General features: G+C 52.7%; 2 protein-coding genes and 1 long non-coding RNA gene across 8 annotated transcripts in view; 1 reads left to right on the forward strand and 2 right to left on the reverse strand.

Annotated features, from left to right (window-relative positions):
- Positions 1-16,120, forward strand: part of LOC118016735 (protocadherin gamma-C4) — a 33,293-nt gene extending 17,173 nt beyond the window's left edge. For all 3 annotated transcript variants that reach the window (XM_035014324.1, XM_035014323.1, XM_035014326.1), the window contains exons 2-4: positions 1,006-1,064; positions 9,016-9,104; positions 14,128-16,120. In XM_035014324.1, the coding sequence (XP_034870215.1) occupies positions 1,006-1,064; positions 9,016-9,104; positions 14,128-14,354 (375 nt within the window). In that variant the 3' untranslated portion in view covers positions 14,355-16,120. The remainder of the gene's footprint in view (positions 1-1,005; positions 1,065-9,015; positions 9,105-14,127) is intronic.
- Positions 3,499-9,778, reverse strand: LOC118016739. Its single transcript, XR_004680896.1, has 4 exons — positions 9,481-9,778; positions 8,994-9,226; positions 5,348-5,629; positions 3,499-3,902 (listed from the first exon to the last, which is right to left on the reverse strand). It is a non-coding gene; the product is annotated as an uncharacterized LOC118016739 (long non-coding RNA).
- A 1,849-nt stretch (positions 16,121-17,969) lies between the features above and the next one.
- DIAPH1 (diaphanous related formin 1) overlaps positions 17,970-22,460 on the reverse strand; it is a 93,920-nt gene continuing 89,429 nt past the window's right edge. For 2 of the 4 annotated variants that reach the window (XM_035014322.1, XM_035014319.1), the window contains one exon: positions 17,970-19,829. In XM_035014322.1, the coding sequence (XP_034870213.1) occupies positions 19,672-19,829 (158 nt within the window). In that variant the 3' untranslated portion in view covers positions 17,970-19,671. The remainder of the gene's footprint in view (positions 19,830-22,460) is intronic. The other 2 variants (XM_035014320.1, XM_035014321.1) reach the window with 1 other exon arrangement.

The raw sequence follows: 22,460 nt of genomic DNA on the forward strand, positions 1-22,460 counted from the left end.
TTCTCCCCAGTGTAATCAGAGATACATTTCTCCTCTGCTTCTGGGAGTAAGTGTGAGAGTTAATTACCAGCACACCTCAGAATGGTTAAGGAGATGGCTCTTGGAGTGCTGTGTGTGTGTGTGTGTGTGTGTGTGTGATGGGATAATACACCCTCTGGTCTCGGGAGGGAAGCATCTGGCTAAAGTCCCACACCATCATCCAGGTGGGACATGACTACAGATCAGCCCCTTAGGAGCCCTGGAGACTTAGCTGGCTCTGCTTGGAGGCTGTGGGAGCTTGATCTCTGCTGCGCTCCATCCCGGCAGTTTTCTCTATCCCAGACAGAGCGGCCTTGTTCTCTCTTCCTCAGTCACAGCATTGTCTGGCAGAGTTCTGGGGGTGAGAGGTGTCCTGGGGCTTGGATGCCCTGCAAAGAATCAGTCTGGCATGACTCCTAAATTAATAATGTGTTTAGCTGTGGGAAGGGGTCGTCAAGAGCCAAGGGCCTGGAGGAGGGCTCCTTCTGAATATGTTACAGCACAACCTGGCGCAAAAAGGGTTACCCAGAACAGCGGCCATCTTGCTGCAAGGATGCTTTGTTCCCAGCTGAGGAGCTGAATAAATTCCTTCTAGGGCTGGTGGAAATCTCATGAAAATCTCCTGGGGGGGTGGGGAGGGGCTTCTCTGCACCCTTGGGTTCCACAGAAGATACTTTCTGCCCTCGAATCTCAGCTCAGCAGTTCTGAGGCAGGCAGGGAGGAATGGGCTCTTTCTTTAGCAAAGGAGTCGGGGTTTGCTCACTGTGGTCAGATCAATGTTATTTTATCTCTTTGCCTCTGGTACCTCAGACCTCTGAGACCTGGGGTACGTTTTGTCTTTGGAGATGAGTCTGCCCCTCCCTCCTCTTATCCTCTTTTCTTCTCTGTGTCCATCTCCCTCTTTCCCTCCCTGCCCAGCCCCGGGGCTCGGGTGACATTCTGACTGCTTATGGGTCCTCAGCCCCTTTCCCTCTGTTTTCTCCACAGCAAGCCCCGCCCAACACGGACTGGCGATTCTCTCAGACCCAGAGACCCGGCACCAGCGGGTAGGTGACTTCCTCTCCAGCCCACCCTCTTCTCTGCGGCATGTTCTCAGTGATGACGGGGGAGGAGGTGGGGGAGGGCTCAGCATGTGCTACAAGGGGCTCCTTCCCTAAGTTCCGGATTTCAGGGAGGTTTTAGCGTACTGGGGGCTGGTACACAGACCCCAGAAGGAAGAGGCTTCTACTCTGGCTCTTCTGAAAACTCATTCCACACACTCAGCCCCTCCCTTCTCCCCAGGTAACCTTCTCCTATCTCCTGGTCTTAAAGTGGTCTCTGGGTGGAAAGGAAGTATTCTATACCCATCTAATTCCTATGTCCCCCTGCTCCAGGTTGGGCTGGGGTTCAGGCAAAGACTGGGGGGGGGCAGGAGGAGGAGGGGAGGCCATGTCAGCAGTCGGAGCCTCCTCTAGAGCCAACAGGTGAGGGAGGCCAGGCAGCTGTGGGGGAAGGTGGAAACTGCACAGCTGGAGGTGGGACTGAGGGGGTAGCTCAAGGGGTGGGGCTCCCTGGTCCTGCCCTGGCTCCAGGCTGCCCTAGGTCCCGCAGCTGGTCCTGCCTCTCTACCTACAGGCCTCTTGTCTCTGCCACTCTTTCTTATCCCTCTGCCCTTTCTATCTCTCTCCCTCTCTTTCTGTCTCTGCCTCGGTTTCTGTCTTTATTGCTGCATCTTCGTCCCTACCATTTGTGTCTGCTTGCACGGATCTGTGCCTCACACTGCACCTGCCATGCTGGGTGCTCAGGAAATGTGGAATTAATGAATAAATGTGACTCCTCCTTAGTCTCAGTCTCTGTTTCTTCTCCTCTCTGTTTCTGCCTCCCTTTTTCCTTGACCTCTTTTCTGTCTCTCCCTCTTGCCTAGCGTCTTTGTGCTCCTCTGTCTCCAGTCTCTTGGTTTCTTAATCTCTTGCTATTTCTGCTTTCCTCTCTGTTCTCTTTCCTTGTCTCTGTCTCTCTCTGTATGTCTCTCTAAGTGTATAGTCTCTGTCTGCATCCCTGGGCCTCTTTCTGTTACTCTTTCTTTATCTCTCTTCGTCTCCCTTTTATCCTGTCTCTTATTTCTTTGTACTTGTGGGCAAGCCAGCACAGACATGCCCCCCCTCCCCTTCCCCCCTCCCCCCCTACACACAGAGTCTTTGATCAGTGCTTACCACCACACTCTCATCCCGGCTGCCCCAGCTGCTCATTTCAATCCAGTGTGAATTCCTGCTGAGACAGGAACCCCCTGCGGGTGGTGGGGAGGGAAGCTGTAGAAAGACCTTCAGTTGGTCTGAGGGGAGTGGGGTGGGCTCAGGGCCAGGCCTCCCTGTTAGAAGTCAGGAGCCTGGAGGAGTCCAAGGAACCCAGGAGAGAGAGAGGGGGCAGAGCTTAGGCCCCCTTCCCCTGCCTCCTTGCTGGCTGGGCCCTTACTGCCCACATGTCCCCACATGCCTGGATGGTGAGGACGCACTGCCACAAGGACCCAGGAGACCTTGGTATGCGGTGGAGCCTCCACCTCCTGCAGTCCTGCACATGTATCCAGAACCCGGGACATTTCCTAGAAGGGCCCTAGGAGGCAGCAAGCCAAATGGCTTGGACTGCCCTTGCCCCTCCCTTGACCCCATCTGTCTTCTTTTGCCCTAGTGGCCTTGCCAGCCTTTCTGTCGCTTATTTGTTGGGTCATTCATGTGTTCACTCACGTGTTCATTCATTCATCACTTATTTATTGGGCCTCTACTATGAGCCAGGCCCTGTTCTAAACACTGTCCCTACAAGAATGAACAAGCAGACATCATCTTTGAACTCAAAGACTTCCAGGCCAGCAGGTGAGACAGAAAATTGACAACAAATCGCACTAAAAATGTCTAGTTGCAAATCTTAGCAAGTTCATGTGAGTGTAGAGAAAGCCTCCAGGAGGAAGTGAGCTGAGGTGGTGAGAAGCACTGGGCAGCTTGTGGACCCTGTACCCCCCACCTCCACCCCACACCGTGTACTGGTCCTGGAGCAGAATTCACTGCTGCCACTGGAAGGCCCATAGACTGCTTGTGATGTGCCCTCTGGGTTGAGCACCTTACCCCTGCCTCAAGTCCCTTTTCATCAAATGAGAGACTTGGTGGCCTGAAATACACATAGGAGCTCTTGGGGAGATGTAAGAGAAGGTTCTCTTCCTTAGTTAACTTGAGGGGGATGGGACACACATTACTGTCGGAATTCCGAAATGGCCCAGATGAAATGAACATTAAGGGCTCAGTCCAGCAACTGCAGCTTTTCTCCTTCATTCATTCCATAGTTAGTAAGCACCTCCTGGAGGCCAGGTCGTATTCTAGGTGTAGGAGGTAATAAAATAGGCCTGTTCCCGGTCCTTGAGGAGTTTACCATATGTTGAGTGAGACAAATATTAACCCAAAATACAAAATAAGTGTAAGATTGCAGTTATCCCAAGTGCTATGAAGAGCAGTACCTGGTGGTGAGAGCATAAAATAGGGGTTTGACCAGGTCTGGGAGCAGAGGGAAATCTAAGAGGAAAAGAGGTGTTGCTGAGATCTGAAGGCTAAGTATAAAATAACCAGCTGAAGGAAGGAGGGAAGAGCATATGCAAAGGCCCTGTGGTGAGGCCTCTCAGGATCAGCAGACTGACGGGGAATTCTTTCTTTGCTGCCATTCTGGTGAGTCAATTGGAGTGAGAGGACGAAGAGGGGAGATTTCTCTTGTTCAGCCTAACTCTGGTTCCGGCCCTCCACCAGTTCTCTGCTCCACTTCCTCCCTACCATCTTGGCTACTGGCACACCAGCTTCAGAGCAGGGCTGCTGTCGAGTTCTCCAGTAAACCCAGTCCAAGTTCAAGTCAGTGCTGGGTCACATTGCCTAGACCAAAGGGAGAAAGACAAGTTGTGAAGTTCCCTGCTTGCCAGGTGCTCCTCCTTCCAGCCAGTGTCCCTTCCAGCCAGTCACCCTTCTGGCTTCCTGTCCTGGCAGCTGTTACCTCAAGTGCTGAACCCAGCAAACCACTTGTCCCTTCTCAGGCTGTAACCCAGGCCCCACCCTGCAGCTGTTCCCAGTCTCTGCACAGAGGGGAGAGTCTCCATTTAGCTTCTCCTGGTCTCCACTCTGCTCTCCCTTGACGGCTCCACCGTCCCCTTCCACTCCCCCTCCTCAGAGAGACACTCGCCCTGCTCCCCCCCAGCTTAGGCCGTCACTCAGCAGACAAGTAGCAACTTATTTTTTGCTGCTTATAAAAAAATACACGCTCGATATAGAAGCATGAGAAATAGAGGAAAAAATTAGAAGAGAAAGCACTCTAATTTCACAACCCAGAGAGCCCCCCCAATAACATTTTTTTGAATGTGGAAATTGTCAAATCTGTACAAAAGTAGAATGGTCTAATGAACCTCTGTGATCCCAATGTCCAGCTCCAACTAATGCCCTACTTTGTTTCACTTGGGTCTCCACCCTGTTACCCCCTTGAACTATTTTGAAACAGATCTCAGCCTTCATATAATTTCATCTGAGTCTTCATGGTCTTTAACAGACAGTTCTTTTTTTTTTCCAACATGTAAGCACTCACAGTAATATTGATAAACTAATAATACATTAATACTAAATAATATATTAATAAACTAGTATTATCAGAAATCCAGTCTATATTGACATTTCCCCGATTATATGTCTCTCTGTTAACTCATTTGTGCACTTACCCAAATTAAGGCCCACATTTTGTATTTGGTTGAGTGTCTCAAATCTCTTAAGCTCTTTAATACTTTCATATGTCTATTTCTAAGCTTTTTTCTTTGTGCACTCAAACAACACGCACTGGTGTCTTGTCTTTTTTTAAATCTGATTCACCTAGATAAATTGTTCACAAACTTGTTCACAAAATATTAAGAACTCTTACTCCCGGTGAGGTGGTCTATTTCTCCCCCCAGTAATTGAGCTCCATCAGCATTATCACCTCTTTGTGTTCTCTTTGCAGGATACCACGAGAATTTCCCCGTGGCAGGAAACAAATGTTCAGAATGTAATTGTTGCCTAACAGCCCCTCATATGGACATAGGATGTGTATTTTAAAAGGCTGACAGGCTTTTACTATGTCAAAAAATACATATGTATTTATATTTTAACACCGTTAAATCCAGGCTTTTGTCAGAGGGGATGTCCCCGGATTTCTCCCTTTTTGCATCCTGCTACAGGGAGCTGTTTTTCCACAGCCCAGCCTCTGGGACGTCCCCCCCCCCCGCCCCCCCCCCCCGGCCCCATCCAGCACACCCGAATACAGACTCCTTAGGGCAAGAATGCCGTCTCTCAACTCTTACGTCTTAGGGCCCGCCACAGGCGCTCACACATAGGAGATGCTTGGAAAATGGTCAATTAGAGGTAGTCCATCGCCTGCACTTTTATTTTTCACCGTCTCCTAAATCCTGGAGGAGCTCCCTCTCCCCGCTGCAGGGGCTCCATGGGGAAGCCCAGGGCAGTGCCTGGTATAAGAGCATATGGGCTTCAGGATCACAGGAGGCCCCTTCAGGTTCCAGTTCTGCCGGTGAGCAGCTATGCAGCTTCGGGAGTCTCTCAGCCCCTCTGAGCCCTGCATTTATCTGCTGGAAAAGAGAGAGAATCATAGTAACACTTATCTGCAGGTGGTTCTGAGGCTCAAATAGGCGAGCTACCTAAGCTATAACTGAACTGTATATAAACTAAGTATAAACTGTATATAAACTAAATATATATAACCAAGTTATGTATACAACTAAATTATATGTAATTTAGTCAGCCCAGAACCCAGAGAATAGGAAGCTCTCAGCAAATTGTTCAAAAAGAAGTCTCTCCCCCTCCACTTACCTCATGCCCAGCTTCACAGAGCTGGCAGCCTGCTCATCTGCTTAGCCTCCAGCCTTTAACCATTGCCCAAGAATCCTCCCCAGAGCCCAGCCCATCATGGTTCCAGGCCCACCCCTTCACTCACCTTTATTCCCTCAACACCATTACCCAGTCCCCGCAGGGCATCTTCCTAACCTAGTATCTGATGTGTTGTTCACCCCGGAGCCCTTCTCTCTGTTTCCCCTCCTTGACCTTGTTCTCCCAACTCCAACCCAGTCAGGCTCTTCATCGAGGCATGAGCTCATCTGCCTCAGCCTTGTGCCCTCTAGCAGGCCCAGTGACAGCTCAGCAGGGCTGCAAGTAAAGACCCCTGGATTTCCACAGAGACAGAGTTGACTGAGGCCCCATCCCTGGGCTCCTGTCCTCCCAAAGGTACCTTTAATCCTTGGTCCTCTCCCAGGAGCAAGAGTGATCTTTAAAGACTGAAATCCCATCGTGACACCCCCCATTCCCCCACTTTAAACACCTGAGTGACTTGCCAGAGCTCTTAGGATGAGACCAACATCTTTAGTGTCCATTTCTACATCCTCAGCCCCTGACACCACCTCCCCCTGGGGCAGCCACACTGGCTTCCCTTAGTCTGTTGAACTGGCCAAGCTTTTCGCAGCCTCAGAGGCTTGGGCCATGTTACTCTCTCTAACTGGAAAGCGCTCTCCCCCAGCACTACACCTTCTCCTAGATGCTTCACTTTACTTCCCAGTTTTTCACTTTGAAATGTTTCAAGCTTGTCAAAAAGTTGACTTGTCAAAAATAGTGTGATGAACATGGAAATACTGTTTTTACCTAGATTAATCAATTGTTAATATTTTGCACATTTGTTTTTCTCTCTCTCTCCACACACACACTAAACTTTTTTTTCCTGAACCATTTGAGAGTGGCAGACGACATAATATTTGAAAAACTTCAGTATATAACTCCTAATAATAGTAGCATTCTCCTACAAACCATAAAAGAATGATCACGCTTGAGAAATTTAACACTAATGCAATAAAATTTTTAGTCCACTAGCAGATTTTCATAAATGTTCTTGAAATGTCTTTTTAACCTGTTTGGTGGTTTTTTGTGGTTTTTGTTTTTGTTTTTTAAATTAAGCACTGCACCCAACATGGGGCTTGAATTCATGACTCTAAGGCTGCAGGCTTTACAGGCCGAGCCAGCCACACCTCTGGTATTTTTTTTCAAACCTAGGATTCAATCAAAGAGCATGAATCGCATTTGCTTGCCATCTCTCTCTCATCTCCTTTAATGTAGAACAGCCTCCTTACCTTTTTTGTTTGTTTTTCATGACAGACATCTTTTAGAGTCCAAGCCAGTTGTCTTTTAAAATGTCCCACAATCTGGATTTGCATTTTCTCACAGTGAAAGCAGGTTGACAGTTTTGGTAGGAATACTGCCCGTGCGACACCATGTACCCTCCCACTGCATTACATGGGGAATGATTTCATGTCCGTCTGTCCAGCTGTCAGTGATACGGTGTTCACTTAGTTAAGTGGTATCTCCAGATCTCTCCATTACAAAGATATTTTTAAATAATTGATTAATAAGTACTTTGTGAGTGGTATTTGAGACTGTGCAACAACCTTCCACTTTTAATATTTTAGTATTCACTGATGATTGCTGGTTATAAGGTGGTGATTTTCTGTCATTCTTCCTACTTTCGTTTCGCTGGAATTGTCCTGCAAATCACCTGGAAATTTCTCCCAATTTAAATTGCCTGTCTTCTAATGTCCCTTTTCCTCAGGGAAGCCTGGACTGAGTGAGCTGCCTAGCCCCTGCTAAATCAAGACTTCCCCCTACACCGTGCTCTTGGCCTCATGGCACTTGTCACAGTCACGATTAAATAATTGTGTAATTATTTAATGTCAGCCTCTCAATATGGACCATGAGCAGCATAGAGACAAACTATTTCCGTCATGTTCCCAACTATAACCCCAGTATCTAGCCCAGGGTCTGGTGCACAGTCACTGCTCAGTAAATGTCGGTTGAATAAGTGGACACAGCATTCCACCTCTTCTCACTCTGAGGGAGAAACGAGCCTCCTACTTTTCCCTCCAACCCTAACTCTCCCTTTAATGTGACTGCAGCTGTGCCTTGATCTGAGCCCAAGCCCACCTTCCTGGGGCTGGGGGGTCCCAGAGCAGGGCAAACCATAGGCAGGGACAGAACTTGGAAAAACTGTAAAGCATTTCTTGGCTGTGCTCACCCACCATGACAGAATGCACAGACGTGCTCACTCGTGTTCACTCTCTTGTGCTCCCCCCTCCCCCACCACGTGTTCAAGGCCTGCCCTGCAGCCACTCCCCGGGTGCCAAATCCTTCCCTCATAGTGACCTAACTCTCTCCGTGGATTTTTTCCCATTCATTCGGGCAAGAAATATTTATTGAGGAACTCTGGGTGCCAAAGGGTGCCAAGGATCACCTAATAGACTGTGTGTGTGTGTGTGTCAGGGTGCCCCCCCCAAAAAAAACCCAGAAAAAATGTCATACTTCCAAATTCCAACAAAGCAGGGAAATAGTCACTGTGGGAAAAATCCAAGTTGGGTTGGAATTCCTTCAGGTCCTCTAGAGGTTAGCATTTTTAACAGTTATCGAGCACCTCATGTTTTCCTCAGTGCTTGGAGTGTCTAAAGGTGGTAACTAGGTGCTTCAGTGGGAGGCAGGCAGACCCTGCCCCACCGCACACAGCTACACCACCAGGAGAAGGGCCGCTGGGGCTGCCATGCGGACGCCCCCGGGGCTGGTCCGGGTGGGCTCAGGCATCCCCTCTGACCAATTTTATTCATGTTACCAAAGCAGAGGTTGGGAACTGGCACTCTAGAGAACAGTGTCCGTACCGGAGTTGCTGTGAGAGGGAGCTTGAGGAATTAGGGAAGTGCCTCAGAAAAGGTTTGATTTTTATAGATGGTGCAAGGCAAGCAAGTGTGCTCAGCAGAGGAATTTTTCCAAAGGGTTTGCAAACATGACACGTTCCGATCCTACGGGCCATCTTTTTGCATGGGACCGAGACCCAGGGTGCTAGATCTGCGTTCCCTGGGAGAGGACAGGAGGGGCGTGGCCTGGGCTGGCCCCAGAGGCTGTACTCACCACCACCCCACTCTTTCGGCAGCTCCCAGAATGGCGATGAGACCGGCACGTGGCCCAACAACCAGTTTGACACAGAGATGCTGCAGGCCATGATCCTGGCCTCTGCCAGTGGTGAGTTGTGCCCCTCTGGGTGTGGGGTTTGGGGTGGTCCGCAGCCGCCAGGCCTCAAGACTGGCCATCCACCTGCCTGGCGTCTCTGGATCTTTCAGCTGCTCCGAGGGGACTCCTCATTCCTGGATAGAAAGCCCGGTGGAGAAACAGCTGAGGGTCCCGGGATGCCTCGAGGGGAGTGGGAAAGGAAGGATGTATTGAGGGGGTGTAGGCGGTAGTGTTAAGAGTCCAGCTTCAGCAGGGGACAGCATAGGTGGGACCCTCGTTCTGCCACTTACTGTCTCTGGGAATTTGATCCGTTTGCTTAATCTCACTAACCCTTCTTCAGCCAAGAAAATGGAGGCAGTGGCCTCCAGGGGGTTGTCGTGAGGACTACCTGAGATGCTTCCGTAGACAACAAAGCCGTGGGCCTGGCACATGCAAGCCTTCCATCCATGCAAGTGGGTGTGAGAGAATGCACTTGGACCTGTGAGACCCCTTCTCTTTTTTGTTGCCCCCACCTGCAGAGCAGGATTTTGATTTTCCTAGAGGGCTAACAAAGAACTTCACGTGCAAGAGAGATTCAGCCGATGACTGTCGTCCTTGAAGAGTCAAAAGCAGCCTGAGCAGGGGAAACAGAACACCAGGATGATATTAGTACTTAGGAGCACAGGCTTTGGAGGCAGGGCAACCCGGATTCAGATCCTGGCACCCATGCTTAGCTGTGTGTCCTCAAGGAAGGCACTCAGCCCCTGGGGGCCTTAGTTTCACTGACTATAAATCAGGTACTTTGACAGATCTTACTACAGTGTTGGGAGGGCCAAACATAGGGCCTTAGCACAGTAATGACAGAGTAAGGGCACGGTACGCAGTGGCTGAAATTGATTAATTCTTATCCTTATTGACCCGTAGAAGGCTGAATTAGAATGATGCCTATTAATAAGGACTAGTTGCAGGAGCAGCAAATCCTAGGCTTCCTTGGAGGCTGTCAGAGGATGAAGGCACTGGGCTTACATAGTGGAGTGAAAGGCCTGGCCTCTAGCAGGTGCGGAGGGCTGGTAGAGAACCAGGTAGAATCAGAACAGTGATCACTAAAATTGCACCTGTGTACCGTCCCGGGCACATGCTTGGCAAACTTGATGGGCATCGTACCAATTAATCCTCTTACCAGCTCTGCAAGGCCTGTCTGTGATTACTTACTTATATTTGACAGATGAGAGAACTGAGAAATCCCTTGCTCCAAGGTCCCTGTTTAGAGCTGCAGATGGGTGATTCTAATGCAGTCCGACTCCCAGGTTCATGCCTTTTCTTCTGCAGTGACCACATCTGCCTTTAGATGCAGCCTACATTTCCCTTTAGCTGAGTAGGAGCAGAGACTGAACTCCTCTTACTGTTGTGCTTTACTCTCAGACTAGAGGTGCCAGATAAAATACAGGATGCCCAGTTAATTTTAACTTCATGTAAACAACAAATAGTATTTTAGCATAAGTAGGCCCCAAACATTAGTACTGGGACATACTATATAAAAAATGGCTCATTTTTAATCTGAAGTTCAAACTTATTCGGGCACACTGCATTTATTTTTGTTAAATCTGGCAAGCCTTTCCCAGATGTCTGTGAGGCTGAGTGAAGCCAGGCCCGTGTAGGTGACGGGGGAGAGGAAGAGGGAAGTCCCAGGGGAGGCCACCCTTCTGGCACAGAGCTGGCCCAGGTCTGGGGGGGGCTGTACTCCTGGAGAGGCCAGATACTGAGTATGAAAGAGACAGGTGGGTGGGTCTAGGAGATGCCAAGTCAGGTTCTTGAGGAAAGTAAACAGACAGTCAGGTATATTTAGCTGTTGTGGTTTTTAGTGTTAAGGCCAGGAAGCAGGCTTTCTGGCCTGAATCCAGATTTAAAAAACAGAAATGGAATCAGTATTTATGGCCCACAAACTTCCTGGGTCACTGCCAGCTGGCTCCCCTGTCAGGGCTCCAGCCCCCTGGCCCACACAGCAGCTGACCTGAGCATAAGCTTGGGCCTTGGGGAATGGACCCAGAGGGTTGAAGTGGCAGGGTCAGGCCCTACTCTCAACTTTCACACCCGCTTTCCTGCCCCGAAGCCTGGAAAGGGTCCTGGAGTCCAGCCCAGCCTGGAGCTAGGGCCTGCTGAGGGGGAGTAAGTAAGAAGGAAAGTAAGTACACTTGGGAAGCTTTTTAAATAAACATTTGGGGGGGAAGTGTGTTTTCAAGGAGGCTCTGGTTTGTGGTTCAACTGGCCCTCGTCTAGCTTGACCAGGCCTCCCTGTCTGGAGGTGCTGTCTCAGCCCTGGGTTGGGGTGGGAAGGGCAAAGGGGGGAGGGGGCTCGGGTGCCAGGAGCTGGAGAGGAGGCCAGAGCTGCTCCCACCTTCATGCCAGAGCTGTTTGCTTTGGTTCGGTTTGAAGATTTTATTTTTAAGTAATCTCTACACCCAACACGGGGCACAAACTCCCAACCCTGAGATCGGGAGTCGCATGCTCACTGACTGAGCCAGCCAGGCACCCCTTTCTTGCTTCCAAAAAAAGAATGTTTCTCTTAGGAATAGAAAAGATCTCGGTCCCTGCTCACTGTGTGTGTTGGAGGAGTAGAAGGAGGGGCCACTGAAGAATTGATTCTACAGAAGGCCAGAGCCTTCTATAGAATCAGTCTACAGTCTACCTTCTCCCTCTCAGATTTATAGACGGGGAAACAGAGGCCTGAATCATGCAGGGCCTCTGCCAAGGTCACGCAGTATTTTTAGTGGCCGAGCTGACCAGAAGGAACTCACGTGTCAGCCTTTTTTGTCTTAGGCACTGGGTTTGCACATCATCTCCCTTCTTGGTCCAGCCCAACCTCAGTGCCCCCCTCCCACAGGACGTGGGCCAACATCAGGCCTGTGCTTCTGGTGAGAGGTGGCAACAACTGGCTTTGTCATTTCCACCCCCTTGGGGTGCTCCTTAGAGATCTAGGGGCGTGCAGGATGTGGGTGGGCCTGGCCTCTAGTTACCCAGTCAAGCCCTTCATGCCCTTCTGTTCCTGCCTCCCTTCTTCCTGTTTCTCCCCATTTATTTCCCTTTCTTGTGTGTGTGTGTCTCCCTCTCTCTCTCTCTCTCTGGAGCTTCTGAAGTCTCCCCTTTAGCCCCTAAATCACTCTGGAATCCTAGCTCTTTGAAGCAGAATCTGGGCCCCCTTACCCTCCCTTCCCAGGCTGGATGAGGGATGCTGGAGGGGAGGGTGAGCTTGGCTCCCTCCTGGAGTTAATTAGGGAAAACATGGAAAAGTCAGTGAAATGAAGGGGCTGGGGGAGGGGACCAGCCTAGAGAAGGAGAAGGAAGTGGGCAGCTGCTCCCTCCCACCCAGCCTCTCTTTCACACATGCCCCCAAAGCCCTCACATCCTGGGATTTGGGACTTGGAATGGAGGTTGTAGAAATCTGAGCACTGGAGCGGTGGGGGTGGGGGGGGAGCAGAAAGACGGGGGCTCCTCTTTCCTGTCTCTGTTCCTGTCTCCTCTCCCCTCCCCCTCTGTGCTGGTCTAGAAAATAGTTCCAGTCTGTTTCTCAATCCCTGGTTAGTGTCCCAGGATTAGTCAGCCTCCCCGGCTTTAGTCACCCTCTCTGCCCACTCCCAGGGTCTAGGGTGGAGTAAAGGGAGGCCGGGAGCAGAGCTCATCTGCCAGCCGGGGCCGGGAATTCCCGGGGCTTTAACCTTCCCGCTGCCAGACGAGTCCCGCAGGAGCCCTGGTGGGCTCAGGCTGCGGCGTGGGAAGTCCTGGTTCGCCTGCCGGCCCAGTCGGGGAGCGTGTGGAGTGGAGGTCGCTCACACCGCGTGTGGCCGTGAGGCGGCCGCGGCCGCGCCTCCCACGGAGCACTCAGCGCGTGCCTGGGCGCGCACCAAGCATTGTCTCATTTAAGCCTCGCAAAAACCCAGGGAGGTGAGCGAGTCTGTGCTTCTCTACCTTCAGTATGCATCAAAATCACTTGGAAATCTTGTTAAAATGCAGATTCTGAGCCTCCTCTTCCAGCAAGCGCCCAGGTGATGTGGAGCTGGAGCCCGCATTTTACTTCCCTAGAGCCCATTTCTTCTTGGGCCCAGTGGGAAGCGGGGCTCAAGGTGTCCTCTGGCGTCACCCAGCCCTGAAACTGTGAGCCTGTGTCTGCATCGTTCCTCCGCCGGCTGCTCCCGGGAGCGTCTTCTTCGCCTCCTAGAACACTGCTCAGCCCTGCCTTCCCTCCCGCTCCGCTCTCCGCAGAGGGACGGGGTCCACGCTGCTGGGGGCGGTGGGTGGTGACTCCGCCCGACAGTGGACAGTGGATGCTTAAACACACGCGGCCGCCCCGGCTTTAACCCGTGCCGCCTGCTAGGGCTTTGAGTTGGTCTTTCACCTTCTCTGGGCCTTGCTTTCCTCATCTGTGAAGTGGGGATAAATACCCCTATCTCGCTGGGTTGTCTTAGGGAGGTGAAAGCCGTCGTGCCCGTGCACTCCCTAAGCCCACACTAACTACAGAACTGCCCAATACCCGCGCTGTGGGCGCTGGCCCGAGGATAGGAGGACCAGCAGGTCCTGGTTACAGCCCCCCAGGAGCCCTTGATCGGTGTGGCTGCCAGAGGGGCTCCCTGGAGAAGGGTTAGGGCAAGGATTTGAGAGCTTTTACCTCAGCCCTGAGAAAAGTAACAGCTAGCATGTTTTAAGCCCTTACCGCGTAATAGGCACTCTTCTGGGTGCTTTATATACATCATAATCTTGGTCAGCCTTAACCAGAACCTGAAGAGGTAGATGCTACTTTTAACCTGCTTCACAGATCAGAAAACTGAGGAGACATAGGGGAGTTTAGGTAGACTTGCCCCAAATCAGTTAGTAGGTAAGAGAGCTGGGAATCAAATCTGGGCTGTCTCACTTACATCTGCCCCTTGTGAAGAGAGAGGACGTTCCCAGGGCTCGGCGGGGTCGGGGCCGGTGCTTGGCAGGCCTTCATTAACTGGCTGTGCTCTAACAGAGTGACTGTTGGGGACCCAGAGTTTAGCTCCTGACCTTCCTCTGTCTCTTGCAGAAGCTGCTGATGGGAGCTCCACCCTGGGAGGGGGCGCCGGCACCATGGGCTTAAGTGCCCGCTACGGGCCTCAGTTTACCCTGCAGCACGTGCCCGACTACCGCCAGAACGTCTACATCCCGGGCAGCAATGCCACGCTGACCAGCGCGGCCGGCAAGCGAGACGGCAAGGCCCCTGCAGGTGGCAATGGCAACAAGAAGAAGTCAGGCAAAAAGGAGAAGAAGTAACGTGGAGGCCGGGCCCAGAGCCACAGGGCAGCTTCCCTCCCCGACCAGCCCAGTCTCTCCTTACCTGTACCCAGGCCTCGGATTTTCAGGGCTCACCCCCAAGATACTGGTAGGGATCCAGGCCATGCTCCCCTTGGGAAACAGAAACAAGTGCCCAGTCAACACCCCCCTGTCTGCCCCCAAGGGATTGAATATGCAAAGGGAGTTCTGCTGGGAACCCCCGTCCAATCAATTGCTGTGCCCATGGGGGTAGTGGGGTTCGTGTAGACACCATTTATCACACCCCCTTTAGTTACAGCTGAACTCTGCCATCTTCCAAATTTAATCAGGCCCATCTACCATCCCCTGCCTCCCTCCTGCCCAACCCACCCCACCCCCCTCAGCGGCCCCTCTTTCTCAAGGAAGGTGGTTGGGGTGTTGAGGTACCTGGTGACCTAAAAAGGCTCATAGTTCTGAAGAGTTGGAAGGGCATAATAACCTGTAGGCCTCTCCAATTCTCCAACTTCCCCCAAAGCATGGTTTGGTGCCAGTCCTTTCATCTCCTTCCAGAGCCCAAGACCAAGTTCAAGTTTTGGGAGACATGGTGACGATTCCCATGGTACTGATGCTTGCTGGATTTAGGGAGGGCACTTTGCTACCATGCCTCTTCCCAAAGCCCTCGGGACCAGTCTTTTGTTCTGTTTTTCATTGTTTGATGTTCCCACTGCATGCTGTGACTTCCCCTGCCCCCAAAAGAGAGACTCCGTTGCATGTTCTAAGACAGTATGGGGTGGCAAGATAAAGAAGGGAAGGGTGTGGGTGTGGATGTGGGGGATGGACAAAGCTTGACTTACCCGTTATCAGGGTCTTGTAGAAGGCTCTGTATGTCCCCAGGGTACTGGCCAGATCCCCAGTTCCAGCCATAAACCAAGTACCAGGCTGGACCCTCGTTTACCACACAAAGGCGGTAAACTTTGGGCTGAGCTTTTAGCATCAGTGGATTTCAGCTGGCATTACAGTCAAAGGAAGGTTTGAGGATGTTTAGGACCAGGTCCCCTGGAGAGGTCAGAGGGCCCTCTGTGGGTGCTGGGTACTCCAGAGGTGCCACTGGTAGAAGAAGCAGTGTGGCCCCAGCAGCAAGGGAGGGTCAGCTGGGCCATTCTTGGTCCTTAGGTTGGGGAGGCATGGAGCTAGAGCCGGGACCAAGTGGACAGGAAGTCTCAGCCCCGGATCAGGGCTCCTGCACAGGGCCCCCACACTCCCCAAGCCTCTGTTCCTTCATTTTGCCAGGTGCCATTTCTTCTCTGTGAAGGCCACTGCCCAGCGCCCCCCCCCCCGTCTGCCCCCTAGTGGCCAGAGCCTGGTTAAAGTCCCCCAGTGCCTCCTTGTGCATAGACCTTTCTCGGCCCACCCCCATCGCCCCCGCCCCAGTCCCGCCAGAGCCCACCCCAGCCCAACGGTAGTGTAGAGCCCCCTCCCTCTTCCGGCTGGTGTAGAATAGCCAATAGTGTAGTGCGGTGTGCTTTTCCGTGGGGGCGGGTGGGCGGAGGGCTCCGCGCAGCCGTCCGTCCTTGAATCCGCCTGCGGCGGCCCGTGCTGTGTTTTGTGCTGTGTCCTCGCGCTGCGGCGACCCCCTCCCCGGTACTGACTCCTAGAAGTGCTTCTCTTCGCATAGTCACGTAGCTTTCCCACCCACTGCCCTTCCTGTGTCTCACGCAAGTTTTATACTCTAATATTTATATGGCTTTTTTTCTTTGAAAAAAACAATTAAAAGGTTTCTTCTGAAAGGTTGAGCGGTTCTGTGTAAGGGATGGGGGCTGCTGGCATGTGCGGATGAAGCGGCGAGCCAAGCGGAGCGTGCTGGAGGAAGGGCGCGAGCGCCCGGCAATGACCGTGCGCGCGCCCTGGTTTTGTGTCGTTGCTCGGGAGTCTGTGTCTGTCAGGTGCGGCTGTGGATGCTTGCAGTGCTGCTGGGCAAACGTAACAGAGTCCAAGTGGCGGTGATCGGTCTCCCGTCGTGTGTCATCGGCTGCTGGGTCTGTTGTGGAGGCGGGCGTTTCGGAGCGCAGTGCGGGTGTGTGGCGTTTGCGTGCTCGCGCCGTCTCCCGGACGGTCCCCGGGCCCCGGCGCCGGTCTCCCGGCGGAAGAGGACGCTCCGGGGCGGGGGCGGGAGTGTGTGGGCGCCGGCTGGAAAGGCTGCAAGCCGGGAGGGGGCATTTCCTCACTTCCCGCCCCTTCCCTGCTAAAATGAACAGCCCGAGCGCCCTTGTGGGCTTCTCCGGAGGAGGGTGGATTCTCCTCTGCCCATTCCCCGCCAGCCCCGCTGCCTAGTGAGTCTGGGAACACTATGGGGGGGAGGGCATGCCGGAGGCGGTTCTCCAAAGGCCCAGTCAACAATAGCCTGCGCCTCAGTTTACCCATCTGGAATTCACCTTCCCACTCCCTGCAGCAAAGCCAAGGAGATTGGAAGGTTCACCCCTGACACTGGGGAGGGGGCCGTGGTATCGAGGGGGTTGAAAAGTGTGCAGGAAGTGAGATTGCCCGCAGACCCAGGTCGTCCTCCCTCCTTCCCTTCCCCCCTCCCCCTGCTTTTCCTTTCGCTCTTCAGTTAGGCGTCCTCCCCTCCCCTCCTCCCCTCCCCGCTTCCTTGAAGCACAGTGGGATTCGAGGCTGCTGCAGCCAGAGGAGCTGCAGGAAGTACAGAGGAGGGGAGAAGGCGGAGCGGAAGGGCAGGAACACAGACCCACTGGGGTTATGGGGGGGGGGGGCGGTCAGTGAGGGGATGCCTAACCGCACGGCGGCCGGAGGCTGTCTCTGGGCTTCCTCTGCGCATCGTCTCAGCCGGGTCACGTGTTCCGCCGGCTCCCCGAAGCCTGTCGTCATGGAAACCAAGCCTTCCAACCAGGCATCTGGAGGCGACTCTCCTGCGTGGGAGGAAGGGCGGTGTGCGCGGTTCGCGATGGCAGCAGGGTTGTGTTTCTGCGAGCCAGGCTGCAGGGGCGGGGCGCTGGCTGCCTGGCTTCTATTCCGGGCCGGCAGAGACTGGCAGAGCGCGTGAGCAGCTGTGGTTGGTCCCCTAATTGGTATGTGCGCCTGTAAAGCTCTGAGCCAGAAGCGCGTGGCCTCCGGTGGGGAAGGAGGCAGGCAGCCCACCCCCCCAGCCCCCACCGAGATGGGCAGCCAGCTGCCCAGGCTCCAGGGCTCTTTAAAAGGCTTTTATTTCCCGGTCTAGAGCCTGTCCGAATGGTTTTGTGGTCCTCTTCGGGCCTCTGCTCTCTGTTCGGAGTCTGCTCATAGGAGGCACACAGTGGGGGCGTGAGGAGGTGGGGGGCCAAGCCCCCAGGCAGCAACGCAGAGGCAGGGGTGGGGCAGAACCGTGGCCCCATTTCTTTAGGGCCCACAAATGCAAGGGCAGAAGCCGAAGCAGGGTGTTTGGCACACCTACGATAGGCACCTTCAACTCTTTGACACGGATTTGTCAGGTCAAACAGGGCTTTGGAAAACAGCTTCGACTCACAGAGGAGGCGGTAAGGTGGTGGTACTGTTTCAATGCTTTATTAACAGTTGGAAACAAACCCAATACACTGGAGGTGATGACATCCCAGAAGCCCAAGAGGCAAGGGAAACAGGTTTGCATTTTTTTTTTAATTTTTTATTAAATGCATCCTAGCAAAAGTAGATTAAAAAAGAAAGGGTCAAAGCCCCAGATGTCAGCAGGGAGGAGGGAGGAGGAAGGGACCCAGGGAGGCAGCCTCCCCCCTCCCCCCACCTTCCAGGGAAGAGCTCAAAGGAGCTGCTGTCGCCCCTTCACACACAGGCAGCTGTAGCAACCAGCACCCCAGTTCCTGGCCTGAAGCCCTCCCTGCAGGAACCCTTAGGTCACCTAAGGTCCCCCTGTGCTCCACCAACTCCCATTCTGGGTCAAGCCCTAACCGTGTCATCCTCTCCCCCTACCTGTGGTGGGAAGCGAAAAGCACAAGGAGGACAAAGAGTCTGAGCTTCCTGGAGCGGGGGCGACTGAACAGTTTTGGCCTGCCCACTGTTCAGAAGGGAGCGGGGCATGCCGCGTGGCCACACTCGTGTGCTTCCTTGCCCAGTTAGCATTTGCACATTTGGCTTGATAAATATATTAAATTTATAAAAACTCTGTGGTCTCAGAGCTCCCACTATTCTCAGGCCTGGTCCAGCTCTACCAGAGAAGAGCTTCCTCCTGCCCCAAAACTGGATAATGGGAGAGAGGGCCTCAAGGGCCCAGAAGGCTTTAGGGCTGACGTGGAGGTCCAGGGTCTTGCTCAGGATTGAGGCCTGTGGGGAGAAAGCCCAGGGTCGCTGGAACCTGCCATCAGAGCCTCTTACATTATGGAAGGGGAAGGGGGAAGGAATATTTTCTTTAAAAAAAAAAAAAAATCTCATATAAAAATAGATCCATTTGCAAAACAATTTCTCAGCCAGGAGGCTCCACCTCCCATTTCCTTGGAGACAGAGGGTGAGGTGTTGGGATGGTCACAGTACAGCCCATACTCCAGATGAGATGCACCAAAGCTCTGGGGAAGGTGTGAGGAGTGACCGTGGCTGGGTAGCCTGGGGCAGGGGTAGAGAGTTCACAGAGGCAGGGTCCTCAAACATGGCAGCAGGCTGGGGACAGGTCCCACAATGTCTCTGTACCCTGCCTCCCCACAGACTCTTGGCTGCAGTGGAATAGATCAAGTGGTCCAGGTAGGTCCTTTTTGTTCTGGGAGGCCTTTCCCAGGAAGGTGCAGTAAGGGTGGGGTTTGCTCCCCACTTCTCTAGGCATGGCTCCCACTGTCACACCACTAGTAATAAATAACAATAACCAGGAGAGGGAAGAGCAGAGCAGAGGTGACAGCAATGAAAGGAGGGATAGAGCCCGAAGGTTCACAAGCCCCATGCTGTTCTCAGAGCTGGAGAAACCACAAAAGAAAAGCACAAACCCAGCAAGATTGACCCAGGTGAAATGAAAGCCCACTGGAAAGGCGGGGGCTGGGAGAGCAGGTGGGGCCTGGTCTGAGACAAGGCCTCGGTGACAGAGAGGAGACACTTGGGGTTAAGGCAGCAACCACGGAGCCTGCTTTGGTAATACACACGGCCAGGGCTGGCTGGCTCGGGCTCAGGCCTCCCCCGCTCCCCCCCTGCCCGTTCCTGGGGGCCTCCAGGTTGAAGCGTGTGTGACGCACAGAGCGCGGCGGGCCAGAGTAAAAGGGTCAGCGTAGTGGGAGCAACCATCCCAGAGGACTATTTCCGTGACCCTTTAGGCACAGGCTGCAGGGCAAGACAGTCCCGGGTGCCCCGGGGAGCTGCTGTGGCCACGGAACCCAGCTTAGTTTGCACGGCCAACCAACTCCTTGGTTTCCTCCAGGATTGTGGGGATTCCCTCACTGTTCTTGGCAACCTTGGAAGGAACAGCAGTCATGGCGTCGTCCTTGGTCAGTTCCGAGGCTAGCAGGGATGTGACTGCACAGCCAGCCTTCCTGTTGGCTGCAAAGAGAGGACATGAGAGAGCTTGTCCACAGAAGGCCTGATTTCTAATCCCTTTCCGACTCTGTAGCAGACATTCAGCCTGAAGCCATGCAAAGGGGGCTCCGCCGTCTGGTCCAGAGAGGCCCGTATTTTAAAGAGGGGGGTGGGGCAGAGATCCAAGAACACATGGAACAGACTTTCTAGGTGCAGAGAATCTAAGGGCAGGGTGCAAGCCACGTGTTTGCTTTCCTGTGTGGAAACTGCACAGGTTTGAATATAGCGAGACAGACACAATGGGGTTCAAGTTTGTTGTGTAAAACTTGAGAAATCAAGTACTCAACATGCATTTTCTCATCACCGGGTTGTTGAAATTAAATACACCCTGGCTTCGTAAAGAGTAGTGTTTTTCTTTTCTTGGCAGTTCCCAGGAATCTCCCAGGCCCAAACCATTTTGAGTCAGCCCTGGGGAGGGCTGTCCCAAGCAGAGGAAGGCCTTCCGCAGGCTGCCTGGGGCGACTCCTGCAACGAGGGCCAAAGCAGCCATGCAGTGACATCGCATGCGTGTCCCTCTCCCGGCTGTTCCACCAGCCCTCCTGCCCTCTCCCCACGCTCACATGCCTAGCCCTTTCCCACCTCTTCAAGGGTAGCAGTGTGATATGCATGCCAAGGGCCCTACAAGGTATGTACGTGGCTGTGGGGGTGGGTGGGTCAGGAAAGGTATGTCAGGGAAGGCAGAGCTGGGGTCAAGGACGGGCCCCTACAAAGAAATCTCAGCCCAGTGGGCTAAGGGATTGTGAAGCTCCAGTTGTCATCTTAAACAGGAAGAGAAGAACCAATCAATCCATGAGTTTCTGGTCTAGCTTCTGGGAGCCATCCCTAAGATTCTCACATTAATTTACGGAATGCAGATTTATGGTCCCCGTATCTTCAACACAAAGGCAATTTCTTGGGACTATGCCCAGCTCATGCTCTCTGCCTCTTACTATGCCCTATAAACAGCACAGAGAGCCGCCTGCCTGGGCTGGAAGAAGCCAGACACAAAGGCCACACGTGCTAGGATTCCATTTCTATGAAATGTCTAGATTGGGCACACCCAGGGAGATAGAAAGTAGATTCACGACTGCCAGGGGCTGGGATCTGAAATGACTGCTCATGGGGATGGGGTTTCTTTCTGGGGCGATGACAATATTCTGGAATTAGATAGTGGTGATAGTTGCACAAACTTGTAAATATACTAAAGACCACTGAAGTATATACTTTAAAAAGAGTGAATTTTAAGCATTTGATTTATATCTCAAAAAACCCCACTTGCTGGGTCATGGGAACGATGAATGGAGAAAGCAGTGCCTAAGCCTTAAAGAAGCAGGGACAGGTGAAAGGGGCCTCGAGCTCCCACAGGAGGACCACAGGACGGGGGCAGCTTTGGGACACGCGCAGGAAGGGCAAGGTCCAGAGACGGCGGTGAACAAAGCGCCCAGAACATCTGTGCCTTTAGGCCAGCAGGAAGCTTTAGGCAGGGCAGAAGCCAAACGGGGTCGGAAGGCGCAGCTTTCCAGCAGGGCTGTCGGGCTCCCCAGAAACGTGATGCAGCACTGTGTTCACACATCAGAGGCCACCCGCGGGTCAGGGAGCACACAGCATGCCCACAGGTTACCAATGTATGGGTCTCCTCCTCCAACTCCTCCTCCCAGGGGCACAAGGGACTGTCTAACAAGAGGAGAAGGCAGAGTGAAGGCCCTAACTGACCAGCACAAGGGCTCATCATCTGGCTCCAGGTGGAAGGAATGTGAGCCAGACTCCAGGCCGTTCACACAAACCACTCCTTGGATTACGAAACATGCTCTGGCCTCAGGGACTGATAGGAGAGGAACAGGAGCCCACTAGAGTGTAACCAGGAAGGTCTACAGGTAGGTGATTCGATCTTCTTGGTCTCTCCAGCAAAGTCTTCCTCCGCCCCATTTAGTTTCAGCTCTTTTCTGAAGGACTCCCTTCTCTAGGACCCGACTTCTCATGCCCAGACAGGCAGTGGCTAGCAGTTGAGAAAATATTGCTAACTACTTGTGTGTGACTAAAGGGGTGTGTTTATGTTGAAAGAATTTCTGACTCCAGACCCCAGAAGAAAAAGAACACCGGGTCTTCAGAGACCCCTGTCCTGGGCAACATGGAAAAGTCAGAGTTCAAGTGTGGCATGTCTTGTGTTGTTTCTCTTTGGCTTCTTCCTTTAAACTAAGAGGATACTAGCTGTACCTCATCAAGCACTGTTTCTACATTTTCTAGATTCCAAAAGATTCTGATACATTACTGATTTCATGAAAACTAAGAGTGGATGGTAGGTGGGGAGAAAACCAAAACTTCCCTTTTAAGCCTAGAAAGTAGGTATACTGGGGATGTCCATGATGTGGCCTAAGGTCAGAACCAGACATGAGAAAGCTCCTGTTGGAATTGGAAAGAGAATCAACAGAATGGAAGAATCCCAGTTTCCACTTTGTCTTCAGGGCCACAATTATACTCAACAGTTTGAACAATCCAGAGTAAGTAACTTTTCCCCTCCTTTCTCTAGAGACTATTGACAAGCAGCCATAGAAGCAGATAAATAATTTGACTGTATTAGATCAGGGAGGGTTATTAACTCACAAGAGAATGGTCTCA

This window comes from Mirounga leonina, unplaced genomic scaffold, assembly GCF_011800145.1.
Source record: "Mirounga leonina isolate KUSES-001 unplaced genomic scaffold, KU_Mleo_1.0 Mir_168, whole genome shotgun sequence".
Lineage (NCBI taxonomy): Eukaryota > Metazoa > Chordata > Mammalia > Carnivora > Phocidae > Mirounga > Mirounga leonina.